We start from the raw sequence: 15,326 nt of genomic DNA on the forward strand, positions 1-15,326 counted from the left end.
TCTGTGACAATTTGGCAATTTAATTTGGGAAAATCAATTTTAAATAAAATTAACAATCCTCGTGGGATGATCTTGTATTTGCCCAACTATACTACTATTGGATTTCGTGCACTTGCTAGTTAAAACGTGCTAAGCATTTGCCTGTTAATTTAGGTGGATATTTGGTACGACAGACACTTCTACCAGATCCTCAACTGGCTCTCCTTTTAGCTCACCTTCCTTTCTGTCAGCCACATTACTGATCGTAAGGGGCATAGACACTGAAGATTTCTTCATAGAAGTGTTATAACACTTCCTCGTTGCCACCTGATCTCCCTTCACTTCTCCAACTCCAGCTTCAAATGTTAAGTTGAGGTGATAGCACTTAACTTATTTAATGTTGGCCAACCGACAATTGCGTTGTAGGCAGATAGTCGGTCAACCACCAAGAAATGTACCATCATTGTTGCTTGTTTAGGGGCTGCTCCCGTTGTAGCAGGACGAGAGATAAGCCCAATAGGTTGAACTTGCTCTCCTACAAATCCAACTAGCGGTGAACCAAATGGTTTGATCCTATCTCGGTCGATCCCCATCTGTTTGAAGACTGGCCCATATATTATATCAACCAAGCTTCCATTGTCCAGCAGAATTCGGTGAATGGCGTGATTAGCCACTATTACCAAAACCACAAGCACATCATTGTGGGGGCATGGCCACCCCTTTTGCATCCTCTTCTGAGAAAGACAGAATCAACGAATCTTTCTTTTGGACTTTGGATGGTCTTTCAAGAAAGAGTACCTCTTCTACGTTCACTCTTCGGGCATGATCTTTCCTTGCTGAGCTTGACTCACCTCCACTAGCCAACCCCCTCGGATATCGTATGAATTTCCCCAATCACATCTTGATTCTGAGGATTCTAGTAGTTAGCCCGAGCCTGCCTCAGTTTGTCATCATGTTTTTTGTCTACCAACACAATCGTCTTGTCTTCTTTCAAAGCCTTCAACTATTCATAGAGGTTCTTAAGGGGCTCTACCTCTGTTTCGCTCCTCGGCCAAAAACCTCACCAGTTTGCTATTTCTAATGAAATTTACTATCTCGTTAACGCAGAGATATGCACTCTTCGGTTGACCATGATCATTGTGATACTCACAGTATCTCTGATTGTTACGCTTGTTAGAAGGGTCCTCATCTTTGTTGGCCATCTGAAGTTCAAGTTGCTCTTAATTTCCATGAACACATCAGTTACAATAGTGTTTAACAGAGTTAATTTTTGGCCCTACTAGCGTTGCGACTCTCCCCTCTTTTGTAGACTCTTAAGAGGTGTTTTCTCATCCTTCCTCTTTTTTCCTGAACCCTCCATTTGTGCTTTGCCACTGGGTTTGGCTAGGTGGAGTTCTGCCTTGGACTTCATTAAAGCTCCAACCATTTCTTTTTGATTGATAAACTCTTTAGCCTTACTCGTAAACTACGGAAGAGTTACCAACTTCTTCTTCCGAGCAAGCTCGGTCATCAATGGCCCTTCTGCTTTGACTCCATTCATCAAAGCCGAAAGCACTGTTTCATCATTGACCTTTTCAACTGTCAACCTCTCCCGATTGAATCTCAGCATGTACTCTTTCAACGACTCATCCTTCCCTTGCTAGAGGGATAGGAGGTAGGCAGGGTTTTTCTTGCACTTTCGTACCACCAAGAACTGAGTTAAGAATAGGCGTCCGAGAGTCTTGAAAGTATCCACAGACTTAGGATTCAGTGCTCCAAACCAATCTTTAGCTAGTCCTTTCAAGGTCAATGGGAAGGCTCGGCATGTTCAGGAGTGCCATGGAGAATAAAGTGGGCTCGGAAGCTTTCCATATGCTCGGAGGGGTCTCTGCTGCCATCATACTTATCCACTCGTGGGGTCTTGAACTTGTCAGGGAGGGGATACCTCATCACCCGATCTGTATAGGGCAAATTGGTACTTTGAATTAGATCTTCGGACGGTGTTTCATCTTCTCCATCTGCAATCTGTTTAGCCCTTTTTTCCATCTTCTTCTTGAGATCCTCCACATCTGTGTTGTGTCGTCTCTCGTGATGAGAATGAATAGATGGACTACGTCGAGATCTCTCACTTTCATGAGGCAATCTATCATTCTCACGACGAAAATCATGCTCACGACGAGAATGGTGGGATCCATGTTCTCGGCGAGAAGGATGAGATCCCTCCTTGTGACGAGAAGGATGAGATTCCCCATGATTCTCCTCATGGTTCTATACAGTAGTATGTTGGCTGCCACGGACAGAACTGACATGGTCCTCATGGCTCACTGCTTGATTCTCTCCACGGATTCGCTCACACCTCTCTGTGTGCTCTCGTGCACCTCTCTTCACGTTCTTGGTCCCTCCAGCTATTACGGCTCTCAGACACCGTGAGTCAAGTAGCAAGATCTTCATTTTGCTTCTTCAACGCCTCTACAAACTCATTCATGTGCTTCCTGAACTCCTCAAACTGAGCATTTGGATTGTTAGACGTTCCAGCTACGCCTTTTGGAGGAGGGAGAGGGTGTGAACGTGGTTGCACCATCTCCGAGACGTTCCCATAGACGGTGCCAAACTGTTAATGATAGTTTTCCGAGTGATGATGTGCACGTTCTAATATGTTAACTGAGGAAAGAAAGGCTCTGCACTATCTCCGAGTAATTGGATGTCCAAGGATCAATCGGGTTCTTCGTTGTGTCTGAGTCTGCTACTATGTCCGAGTCCATTGCTGAGAAAAGAAAGTAACTGGATAAGAGCTGCCGGAGTTGTGTCGGCGGGAGATAGTTCTGATGCCTAAGTTAATGAAAGGTTTAAAGAGAAACAATAAACACAATCAAAACTCAACGTACCTAATAATGAACTGTAGCTTCCCTTTATAGGTTTTTGGGGATGATTATCACCCGTTGGATTCCAACCTCACATCTTTATTCGCTGCTCAGCGTTGATCAAAGATATGGGTTGTTTCATGATCTTAAGGAATTCAAAATTCAAATCATGTGATCTGGTTAGGTGGCGAAGATAAGTATACCGAGTTATTTTCAGTGTAAATCTTTTAATTCGGCGCTATCTGGTGAAGATAATGTTGTGGCGAATCATATGAGCTTGCTTAACGAGTTAGAAATGTCCCAGACTCGTTGGCCTGCGTGTCGGGCTGGGCCGTTTCTCATTTGGGCTTTGTGTAAATGGAGCTCGTGCATCAAATGGGTTTGGACAGCCTGTTGGGCTCCATCTAGCTGACCCATTACCCAACACGTATGAAGGCTGTCTGAGCAACGTAATGTAGCGGCAGGAACAGAAAGAAGTCACTGCGGCAGTCACTCTCTCTCGCTCTCTCTCTCTCTCTCAAAATCTCAAGCGAGACCAAAATGTTTACGAAATTCCAAAAAGCATCCGATAAGGCGTGGATATTTTTGCAACACAAAGCCAATTCCTCTGTGTTTCTAAGGTACCTAAGCATGTCCAAGAAGAGCTCCAAAGTTCAGGCTCTCTACGACCTCTGCAACAAGACTTTCACGCCCTCAGCCTCAGGGACACCTCCTCCCTCTTCTAAAGCTGTCCAGAGCCTCTCTTCTCTCTTGGGTATTCCTCACTTTTTTCATTTTTTCTTCAACTTCATCAATACGCTTTGATATTACATCTAGTTTTCCAACTTTTTCCGTCCAAATTTGCAAACTTGGCTCAACTATGGATATGGGTATTGCAAATTATGTGAATTTGTTTAATAGTTTGCAGTGTTTTGATTGTGAGATTAGAGAATTGAGGCTCTGCTTGATTTTGGAAATCGGTTTTATGCATTTGGATTCTTTTGATAGTGAATACTTTTGGTATCAGAATGTCATACTTTCTGTGAATACATTTGGTATCCTAATGTAGGCAGTAGGGGGGGTCATCTTGGAATTAATCTTTGGAAATCTCAATTACGCGAGGAGGACATCAGTAGGGGCCTTAGAATCGAATTTGCTTCTTGTATTAAGGGATTCTTTTGATTGATTGATGAATGGCGTCAATTCTACTACAGTTGCAATTTCTAAAATGTGAATCATTGGAGATTGATTAGGGATTTCCACACAAAATTTCATCCTGCTTAAACATTGTCTTCCTGATAGGTAATGGATACACATTTTTCTCATGAAAGCTATATTTCATGTTTATTTTATACACATTATGTTGTAAAATGTTAGCTTTATGCTTCTGATTCATCATTGATATCACAGACACAGTTGGCCCAGCTGATGTTGGCCTCAAAGAGGAACATTCAGATGATGATCGAGGACATGGCTTTTTTGGACTTACCGAACTAAACAGGGTAGCACGATGGGCACAACCAATAACTTATCTGGACATATATGAATGTGATAGTTTTACGGTAATTTCTAGCATCTTCATAATCTTCTGAATGAAAATTTGTTTAAGTCTGCCGATAGGAGTTCCTAATATGTACAAAAAAAAAAGACCTATTTGACGAATTTTGTTTACAGATTGGGATTGGTTCTTTAGATCATTTAACAGCAGGATCTAAGACTGCCTCTTTGTGCACGTGTCTGTGGCTATCTGTGTGGCTGGTGTTGTGCTTGTGACAAGCTGTTTCATTATAACTTATACTGAGTATGACATTTTTGTTTATATTTGTATTTGTAGATGTGTATATTCTGCTTTCCTACTTCGGCAGTTATTCCACTCCATGACCATCCCAGGATGACTGTTTTTAGCAAAGTTCTCTATGGCTCTTTGCATGTGAAAGCTTATGATTGGGTTGAGCCTGCCCAAATCCAGGAAAGCAAGGGACCAAGTTCCTTTCCAGGTATGTTTTCTGTGTAATTTTTAGCTTGTGGCGGAAGTTTATAGGACATACAGTTAGCAAAAGGCATTCTGGCTTGATTACTGTGTATGTCCCATCTGATAGTTTCTCTTATGAAGCCCCTATCTACTTCAAGAAATCTTCTGAGAACGGAACTTGTAACATGCTTTTTATGCATGGGGATTTAATCTCACAATTTCCCATAATAATTTACCAATTTGATGGTCATGTTGAACTTTGCCCTATTGGTTTGTCCCAAGAAGCCCTTAAAAAATAAATCAATGGGCTAAATTTTACACCATTGATTTGAGCTCATCTCTTTGATTCCAGATGACTGTTATGATCAAATAACTTCAGCTTGCATGACTGTATTGTGCACATCATATGTGAAATGTGGGCTTTACTCTTCTACAATCTCCCCCAATTTTTGTAGTCACCAGTTATTGCCAATAGCTGGTCTGCATATGTAACTTGGCAATGCCACTGTTTACTGAAAGAGAGAGAAAGAGCAGTTTTATTCTTTTGCATTGCTGTACAATCGTCTGAAAAGCAACAGGATGGCTGTTTTCTTGATTCTGAAGCAGCCAAATTTCACGAGTAGTTTGACATTATCTTATTATTGTGAATCAGAGAGGTTGTAACACTCATGAGCTTTTGTGAAGGATCATATAGTTCTATATCTTTCTCTTTATTTCCAATTTTCCAGATGTTGAGGGTCAATATGTGGAACTTTTGATGTAAATTTCTCTCATTTGCAGTAAGATTGGCAAAGTTGGCTGTTGATAAGGTTTTAACAGCACCGTGTGGGACAACAGTTTTGTATGAAAAGAGTGGGGGTAATTTGCATTGTTTTACCGCAGTCACCCCTTGTGCTGTGCTTGACATCCTCTCACCTCCCTACAGAGAAGAAGCAGGCAGAAAATGTACTTACTATCATGACTACCCTTACTCAACCTTCTGTAAGTAACTTGATGTGACCTTTTATTGTCATTGTTTTCTTTTTCTCTGTTTCTGCTTTGCCCTTATGGACATATATATAGCTCTGTAATTCCTTCTTCTTCTTCTTGTTTTTGTTATCACATCTAGACAACTAACTTGAGTGGGTTGTTGAACATCCGCAGCCGCAAGAAACGGGACGGAGATAATTAACGGAAAAGAAGAGGATTATGCATGGCTTGCAGAGATAGAAACACCAGATGATCTCTATATGCGCCAGGGAAAATATGCTGGCCCAGCTATTCAGGTCTAGCTCTCATCACCTGTGTTTGGTAGATAGCCCACATTTCTCATTTCCATTGGCCAGAAAATGTTGTTGCATGTTTACCACTGTAGTCTGACTAAAGAGGCACTAAGATGCCTGATGCAGTGTGCTTTTTGTCGATGATTGGAGGGGATTGTATTCATAGAATGTATTAATTTTGGCCACTTTTTCTAAGAAATGCATTCAAAGGGTTTCTGTTGCACCAACCTTGATGTTAAGGGTTTCTACAATATTATGCTCTTTCTTTTCTTTTCGTTTCTACAATATATATATATATATAAATTATTTTATTCCACACTTCTACGTGTTAACAAATTTGGTCTGGCCCCATTTCCTTAACTCGATTTCTAAACCCTATCTATTTTCAGTGCAGTTGTTGTGGCATTTTTCATGAATTTTAAGAGAGGAGTGGATGGGGCCCATTAAACATAATACCATGTCCACTTCTTCAAAAGGACTAGTCCAACTTCTAAAGTAGGTTAGGCGCTGGGGATAAATGCAAAATAAGTCACATCCAACTATTTATAATTAGCACGCACTCTAAGGTATAGAAAATGGCGTAAAAACTCTGTTTTGGGCTAGTAAAAATGACAAATAACTCTCTGCTACCAATTTTTGTTTGAAGTTGACAAAAATCGTCAATTTCCTATGTCAACACCGACAATAAAATGATAAGTGTCTCCTATAATAAAAAAAATAAATAAAAGGAAAGTGATGCTTAGCCTTCTAAATTAATCACCCTTTCCTAATCTTTCAATTAGGTTAATGTGCCCTATAAATTTATCATTAAAGTGGCATTCCCTTTGAAAGGTTCTTCGTTATTAAAAAATAAAAGAAAAAGTACAAAAACTATTATGGAAGGGTTAATGTTGTATATGACGTAATTAAATCACATAAATGTTCCCAACATTTAGAAAAGAATAATGCTACACATGCTCTATTTTCTTATACCCAATTTTTTAACCTTCATAGTTGGCTTTTAAAATCTCCAGCATCAATGGATGTGGGGAAAATGTCACGTATATGAAAAGTTTTAGCCGCATAATTAATTATGGTAAATAAAGGCATTACTGGATCATGTTTTCTTTAAAACTTCCCTTCTTAGTCGAAGAAGCTTCATGTTAGTTGTAACTGTGGGAATGGTCCGGTGGTTGGTTAGGTGGGAAAGTAGCCTTGGGTTTTTAAGCGACTTTTGTGATCAAATTCCAGAAAAGTTTTTTAAGTGGTTAAGTAGATATTAGGGTATGAGTTTATATTTTGTAATGAGAATCTCTATGTCTTATTAGTGTAAATTACTTTAGTTTTTATTGACGTATTGGTGGGATTAAGTTAGACTATAGTTCAATCGAACTTAAAGGAATGCCTACGGTTATCACTATTTAGGCTCCTCCTATGCAACTCCCAGCGGGTTAGTATTATTATGCTTGCGCACAGATAAAATAGTTATAGTTGGTCTGCCTTGCTTGTTTTTTTTCTTCATAAATTTACTACAAGGTATGTTTCATAGGAAAACTTCATTCTTCATAGTTGGCTAATTCAATATTTATTTATTATTCTTTTTTGTCATTCAAATTTTAACAGAATGAACTTTAAAGGTAGAAGAGGTCTGCAGGTTATTAGATGTTAATGTGTCCCACCCTTAATTGGTCTGATTCTTGATTTTACTTTAACCTGTAAAAAATAAATCACAATAATTACGTTGTGATGAGGCACAAGGGAGTCAATGGAATATGCCAACCACCAAAAACGACGAAGGGACAATTTGTGGGCGGCTCTTTCATGCATAGAGACGTCAAAGTTTGATTTATTTTTCCCACCAAATCTATCTACATCAAACTTCACATATGAGTGTTAAAGTATTAATTAGTACATAATGCTGGTTTCCAAAAGTGAGGAAAAATTAAACTTATATAATTTTTTATTAACTTAAACTCTTGAGACAAGGCGTTATTGTAATGAACATACCAATCAATGCCCTTACATTTCAAGTGCTAAAGTTTCAAACTCTAGCCTAGTTGAACGCACGCATGCACACATCACCATAAAATTCAATCCTTGCTAAGATAGTGAATTCAATTTTCCACAAGGGCAGAAGAAAAGCTACAATACTGCTTCACATCTGGAAGTGACCATACACTGGATCCAATAGATGCTTAAAAACACAACTTTGTTATTCACTCACACACAAGTATAGTTTCAATTCAAAATGAGACCATGGTAATAATGAATCAGCTGATGCTTTTAAATGACATCTAAGCTGAAAGACTCAACCAAAAATTTGTCGAGATTTTTATACATCCACTTTGACTTGCAGCTCAGGGGATTTGTCCCCTGATGACAACTTTAATCCGGTACCTTATCGCAGAACAAAAGGTTGACAGATCGCTCTTTCCTTGAGAAATGGTTCTTTCTTCTCCCTAAGGTGATCTGAAAGTCCACCAGCATAACGCACACTTCCAAGTTCCTCTTCATGGCGGAGAAGCTGCAATCAAATTGAAATCCCAGAAACAGGCGCGGGGGGGCACCAAGAGTTACGATAATTTCGACGAAGGCTCTGCCATGGAGGGAAGAGCATCTATCACACACTCGACATATGCATCTCCTGAGGGAAACTGCACTACTTGTGCAATGTCCTTGGCAATGCAAGCTGCCAGCGAGACCACCCGAGAACCTCGAAGCTAGGCAGAGCTCAAAGTAGCGCAAGCGACCTCCTGTCTCTCTAAGCCCACTTCCACCATCAGATCTCAACCTGAAGAAGAGGCCTTCCCAACTTGAGGGAGCCTAACCCACCTTAAAATAGGCCTAATGTTAAACGCACATTTCAATTGCTGAAAAGGAGGGCCATGTTTTCCTTTATCCAAGGGCCAGGCTTTCCCCTTCAAAGATGGGCTTTTTTTAGTGAAAACGGGTTGGATCTTTTCAAAGCACAGGTCTTCTCAAACAAGCACACACAGTTAGGGAGGCTGGAAAAAAAAAGTACATTACTCAGAGAGAGAGAGTAACAGCTTTTAATCCTAGTCACAGGCTGCATTTCTTTCATAAACAATCACACACAGTTAGGGAGGCTGGAAAAAAAGTAGATTACTCATAATTCCATCAATATAAAAATGTTGCAAGGATTGTTGTTGCCCTAAACTTTCAGAAAACAAATAATAGTAAATGGTGATGATAGCGTCGATGGAATTTTACTTGAGAAAAGTACAAGCAAGAAATAAGAAGAAATATACTACAAGAGAAGTTAGGAGTTCTAGCGTCCAAGTTGGGTGTAATAGCATTGCTGGAATATTGGGGACCAGGAGAGAACCACATATCCAGCCGCTCACAAGAGCACCAAGTCTGTGATGAAGCAAACAAACATGTAACTAAAAGAACATGAAACAGAAAATGGATTGAAAATTTCTACTTTTGTCAGGTTTTGGATGTAAACATACCCGATAATGGAAGCCCTGGCCAAGCTCTTTGTTTTCTCATTGAGGAAATATATGCAAGCTGCCAAAGAAACTGCAACCTGCATCGAAAGATCTTCTCTTTACTTCATCTATATAGTGCTTAGGGAGAGGAGAGGAGAAGAGAAGGCTATAAGAATGTATAAACATTCAGAAGCATAAATGCTGAATAATGATGGGAAAATATCACCCTGGTGCAATGGTGAGGAGTGGGAAGGTTTTAGGTTTCAATTCTCACTCCTCACCATGACAAAGTGTACAAGAATATCTCAAGTCAAACAATAAAAACAATGGCTGAAGAAAATTGACTAAAATAATAGAATCACAAGCGAGAGAAGACATTTTTTATTGAGTTCAGAAATGTTTATCGGAACACCTCAAGGTCTATCTCAACAAAGCCACGCTACAGAAGGAACCTGCCATACATTCAAACCATGTTGGCTCATGACATAAAGGCACATTATATTCCTAAAAGTTATCATCATGTTACTGTTCACAGTACCAGACAGGTCCTCCTTTTTTAACTCGTTATTGCTTAATGTCATTCCAAATCCTCATAACTTTTAACTAACCTTTGTTATCAAAGATAGCTAAAATCTAAATCCTTTAAAGAATTTATTCTTGTTTATCGGAAACACTATTTTTAAATAAAAGCGACACTACATCATCCAATTCTTGATTTTCGAAATAGGTTTTATGCATACTAATTCTTAAAAGATATGGTTCTCTGCCTAAGGATCAGTTCCATTGCAGATGGCCCAGCAAGGTGGCTGCCCAAGATCCTACCCATTTGTTCAGAATGACTGGTCTTTTTTTCTTTTCTTTTTTTTAAATTCCTTAAAGAAAAAAGAAAAGAAAAGAACAATTTACTAACACTCCTTTATATCAGGAAATTGTCATCATAATGATGCGAGTTCAGCATCCATTAACCCCCTTTACTACCATTTTCTTTTCCAATTTTCAACAACTTGCAACAACAATTGATTGCAAGAAATCAGACCAGCAGTTACTAGATACTCCACATTTTAGAAGGGAGGCTTATTTGGACAAGATTCTTGATCACAGAGAACAAGCAAGTTAAAATTAGGCTCCAAGTCATAGAACTGGATAAAATTGGAAGGACAATGATGCCTCGTTCTTATAAGATGCCAAGATAAAGAATATTTAACAAACCTGGAAAGCAGGTCCACCATCAGCAGAATTCATGATACTCCAGCCACCCATAAACGCAAAGAGGAACAATCTTCTAAAAATAACATCAGTTGGAGGAAGTTCCACAAAATCCAGCAAGCTCTTAACCCAAGGTGGAGATTCTTCCACTTTCTTCTTCAACTTGCTTTTCAAATTAATTTTTGTTTTCTTCCTGTGTTGGAAGCTAGCCATCAGTATTTTCTCAAATGCAGCTTCTATTGATTCCTCACTTTTCTCATGGCCAGTATATTGTTGCAAGAGGAAATTGCGTGATCCCCAAATTTCTTCCTCAGAGGCATCGTGGCTAACACCAAGGCGTTTATAAGGATCCCACACTCTTAATCGAGGAAATTTCTGGACATTACCTATGGAAAGAATATAAATATTTTGTAAGGATATATCTGACTAAGGGGTATAAATTTCAATGCAAAACAATCAATGATTCACACCATCTATTAAACAAGCCTGAGTAAGGACAATTTTTAGTATGATTCTTTTGAGCATACAAAGGTGCAAACTCATCCATTCCAACAAGAAATGAAAGAGAATTTAAATGCAGGAAACAAAGTTGAATAATAAGAGTATCATATACTCTTAATTGATAAGAAAGGAACTCTCAAGTGAATTACACCACATTTTTGGTTATACGGTAGGTTTCCAGTCAACATAATAAATCATGTATTCCCTACCCAGACCATTCTCCATGATTGGGATACATTTAACAGACTAGCTGAGGCAACAAAACCTTTTAGAAGATAAGATTCGAACTTTTTCTTAACACATAAGGTTTGTTGAAGGACAGAACTATAATACTGGCTCTGAATATCTCACCTTAGCTTCCCATTGCTGCCCTTTTCTTAGAGCCTTACCAATTACCATTACTTCCAACCCTAAATAGTGGAAGTGAAACTGATATACTCAATTCAAGCTGAACATTTCAGAATGAAATGCAATCGATAAACAGAATAGTAACCCAAAATTCATTTTTTTGTGACTAATCAGCAGGAAAGTACACAATCACTTGTATGATTATTAGGAAAACCCCACATCAAATATCATCCTCCCCTACAATCACAAAACTATAAATGTATCAACTTGCAAGATAATTCCTAGTCTCAAAGACCCGAACTTTTTTTGGAAGAACTTGCACTCAAAATTATTTTCCATCGGAACACATAGCGTTTACTACATTCTTCTTATATCTATTTTCATGGAAATACAAACAAAAATAAAATAAAATCCCTACAGCTCATTTTTTACAGATAAACCCAATACAGAATTAAAGTCACGTTAACATCAAACAAAAACTAATTAGAAAAAGGGGGAGGGGGAAGGGGGAATACCTTCATACGGTGCATCCAAAGCACATTTGGGGCTTCTAAAAGTGATGCCACACATTTTCGGGTTCTTCGCATTTCTACAGAAGAAACTACAAAACCCACAAAACAAAAGCATAATAACAATATAAAATTAAAATTGTAGAAATTGATTCAAAATAAATAAACTTAAATGTATCAATTGAATTACCAAAAGAGAAATTTTCAGAAAAATGAAATTTGAGATTCAATTAGACTTTCCCATTTAGAGATAAAAATAAAAAAGAAGAGACTCACGGTTTTCTGGGAAGGAAATGAGTGGAGAGCGTAGTAGCCTCGGAGAGCAAGAGGGACGCCATGTTCGGTGGATCGGATCAACTGTGTTGAGAGAAACCCTAATTTGAGGACACCATGCTGAACAGTGAATAAAATCAGATCAAGAAACATAACTAATGCTCCGTTTGGCTGCCCAGAAATCTTCAAACTTTACATAATTTCACAATTCAACAGAACAAGCGCCAGAATCCAAACTAGACTAATTCAACTATATAGCAGCTAACACTTTCTTCTATTTCTATTTCCCTTAGTTTTCTCGCCAACTAAACAGAAAATGAAACTTTCAAAGCCAAAAAAAACATATATAAAACATGTAGAGACCTGCAGCGACGTACACGTGGAGAAGTTGATGCATATCTAGTCAAGATTTCAGTGGCAAATTAATTAAGCAGAGTCGGGATCAAATTAATTTTGGCCAAGGTTTTTCCCAAATTTCTCTAACCCTAAAACCCCAAAAGCCCAAAGTAATTAGATCTCAGAGAAAAACTTACATGAAAATGGTCACCAAGGCAGAGAGAACGACGAACGGAGGTAGAGAATGCGGAGCCGCCGAGAGGAGAGGAAGACGAGAGAGTGAGTGAGAGGAGGAGAGGCCGGAGAGAGAATGAGCGGATGGGCTAGAGGGCGTCGAGAAAAAGAGACAACTGTAAGATTAGGCTGAAACAAAACATGTTGAAAGCCTAAGACGAAACGACGTCATTTCAATTCATTTTATATATATATATATATGGGCGACCACTTTTAGCGATTAATGGTCGGTTGTTATTCTGGTTACCGGTTATAAAATTAAAAATTATATTTTTAGAGGTATGTTACGGTGCGAAAGCATTCTCAATGGATGAGCCATATTCTTATGTAAAACAGCTTTTCAAAACTTACTTTTATTTAGTTTAGTTAAGCCATTTTTATATGTCTCTACATCCGATTAATTATATTTCTATCTATTCTATTAAAATATTATAAAAAGCAATAAAAGTTTTGGGAAAAAGAGAACATGTAGAGAAAAAGTAGGAAAATATTTGAGAAAAAGAGAAAATAGGTGAGAGAAACAATGAAAAATAATATAGCTCCCTTGAAAAGTGCTGCTACATTTAGCTTTTTTTAAAAACTTTTCCAATCAAATATCTATTTTACATTTTCTTTTGGCTAATCCAATGTAGGGGTTTTTTTAAACATTTGAAAAGTCATTTTAGATAAAAGTAACATTTAGCTCTTCTATTGGAAATGCTCTAACACTGTAATATAAAAATAATGTAAGAGCATTCATAATGGAGAAGCCAAATTTTTATGTAAAATAGCTTTTCAAAACTAATTTTTATTTAGTTTAGCTAATGAATTTTTAAATGCCTCTACATCCTATTAGTTATCTTTCTATCTATTCTATTAAAATATTTTTTTATTAATTTAATTCAAAAAACCATTTCAAAAAAAAAACCAATCACCCCTTAAAAGTGGGAAAAGATTTGAAAAAAGAAAAACATTCTAGAGAAACAATAAAAACTAAAATAGTTCTCTTGAAAAGTACTGCTACATTTATTTTATTTTATTTTTTAGCTTTTCCAATCAAATATCCTTTTCGTTTTTTTTTTTTTTTTTTTTTTTGGCTAATCCAATGTAAGGGTTTTTTTTTACAAATTTGAATAGCCACTTTAGATAAAAGCAACATTTGGATCTTCCATTGTAAATGTTCTAAGAGCACTAGCAGTAGCTTCCCAACTATTTTCCCTCAATTTAGGGAATAAAACTACTTTTTGATTTCCTATAAAAAAAAAACACTTCACAGTAGATTTTTTTTTTTTTATATATATATATATGAATTAAATACTATTTCTTTTTATCATTGAAACCAATGAGAATGGAGAGAAGAGAGAGAATCAATTTTTTATAATTTAATAATTCATTGGGCATCAGTGTTTTGCAATGCATTGGGAAACACTGTAGATTGCCTTTAATATTTGTTATATTTAGGGCTTCTGATGTGAGTGTTTTTTTGTAATTTTTTTGATATTTTTCCTAAACATAGGAAAGAAAATTGACTATAGGGAGCTTGCTGCTAATGCTCTAATGCCCACATTTGGCTCATATTTATTAACTTGTTTGATGGGGAGAGAGGATTAAAATTCAAATTTCAAATTTGAATCTTTCCTTTCATGTGATCATTCATCTGCTACGTCACTAAAAATTGGTAAAAAATGAATATTATATTGCACTGAAGCATTTCTCATATTTTTAATTGTAAAAATAACAACAGCTAAAAAAAATGACGTTTGAGACAATGTATTGCACCAAATTCATATTTTAATCTAAATTTTATAAAACTTTTCTAAAGTTTCACTATTTGGACACTAAGCTTCCTAAAGTTTAAAAACACTATCCAACTTTTAATTAAAATTTCCCTTGCATAGTATTATTCGTGAAAGAAGCTTCATGTCAGTTGTAACTGTGGGAATGGTTAAGTGGGAAAGTAGCCTTGGGGTTTCAAGTACCTTTTGTGTGATCAAATTCCAAAAAAAAAAAAAAAAAAAAAAAAATTTAAAGTGTTTAAGTATATTGTAAGATATGGGTTTAAATTTCGTAATGAGAATATCTAGTGTAAATTACTTTGATTTTTATTAATGTGTTGGTGAGATTAAGTATGGCTATGGCTCAGTTGAACTTGAAGAAGTACCTGCAATTCTCATCATCTAGACTCCTCTTATACAACTCCTAGGGAGTAAGTGCTACTATGCTTGCGAACAGGTAGAATAGTTTATAGTTGGTTTCCCTCATCTTTTTTTTTTTTTTTTTTTTTTTTTTTTTTTAAAAAAAATCCAGTTACTTTACTGGCCAGAAAAATGCTTTCTTTCAATTCATTTTTTTTTCTTCATAAATTTACTACAAGGTATCTTTCACACGTGCCCTCACCCTCACTACAAAAAATCTACTCATTAGGGGCGACTTATTAGGGGCGACTGCATAGTAACACAAATGCTCACATATTAGCG

General features: G+C 37.2%; 2 protein-coding genes across 2 annotated transcripts; one reads left to right on the forward strand and one right to left on the reverse strand.

Moving 5' to 3' along the window:
* Nucleotides 1–3,295: 3,295 nt before the first annotated feature.
* On the forward strand, nucleotides 3,296–6,283 carry LOC132184359 (plant cysteine oxidase 3). Its single transcript, XM_059597971.1, has 5 exons — nucleotides 3,296–3,573; nucleotides 4,209–4,360; nucleotides 4,633–4,795; nucleotides 5,551–5,751; nucleotides 5,914–6,283. Exons 1-5 carry the CDS (start codon nucleotides 3,360–3,362, stop codon nucleotides 6,039–6,041), a joined length of 858 nt encoding a protein of 285 aa, XP_059453954.1. The 5' UTR covers nucleotides 3,296–3,359; the 3' UTR covers nucleotides 6,042–6,283.
* A 2,833-nt stretch (nucleotides 6,284–9,116) lies between these two features.
* Nucleotides 9,117–13,016, reverse strand: LOC132185663 (protein CHAPERONE-LIKE PROTEIN OF POR1, chloroplastic). The gene is made up of 6 exons (XM_059599428.1): nucleotides 12,834–13,016; nucleotides 12,304–12,420; nucleotides 12,034–12,119; nucleotides 10,673–11,055; nucleotides 9,485–9,561; nucleotides 9,117–9,389 (listed from the first exon to the last, which is right to left on the reverse strand). Exons 2-6 carry the CDS (start codon nucleotides 12,363–12,365, stop codon nucleotides 9,239–9,241), a joined length of 759 nt encoding a protein of 252 aa, XP_059455411.1. The 5' UTR covers nucleotides 12,366–12,420; nucleotides 12,834–13,016; the 3' UTR covers nucleotides 9,117–9,238.
* Between the last annotated feature and the right edge of the window lie 2,310 nt (nucleotides 13,017–15,326).

Source organism: Corylus avellana, chromosome ca6, assembly GCF_901000735.1.
Source record: "Corylus avellana chromosome ca6, CavTom2PMs-1.0".
Classification (NCBI taxonomy): Eukaryota; Viridiplantae; Streptophyta; class Magnoliopsida; order Fagales; family Betulaceae; genus Corylus; species Corylus avellana.

Coding starts and splice junctions, on each gene's coding strand:
- LOC132184359 (XM_059597971.1), top strand. CDS start 3,360: ATGTTTACGAAATTCCAAAAAGCATCCGATAAGGCGTGGATATTTTTG. Junction 3,574..4,208: donor GAGCCTCTCTTCTCTCTTGG/GTATTCCTCACT, acceptor TTGATATCACAG/ACACAGTTGGCCCAGCTGAT. Junction 5,752..5,913: donor CTACCCTTACTCAACCTTCT/GTAAGTAACTTG, acceptor GAACATCCGCAG/CCGCAAGAAACGGGACGGAG.
- LOC132185663 (XM_059599428.1), bottom strand. CDS start 12,365: ATGGCGTCCCTCTTGCTCTCCGAGGCTACTACGCTCTCCACTCATTTC. Junction 12,120..12,303: donor CATTTCCTTCCCAGAAAACC/GTGAGTCTCTTC, acceptor TGGGTTTTGTAG/TTTCTTCTGTAGAAATGCGA. Junction 9,562..10,672: donor ATGGTGGACCTGCTTTCCAG/GTTTGTTAAATA, acceptor CTTTCGATGCAG/GTTGCAGTTTCTTTGGCAGC.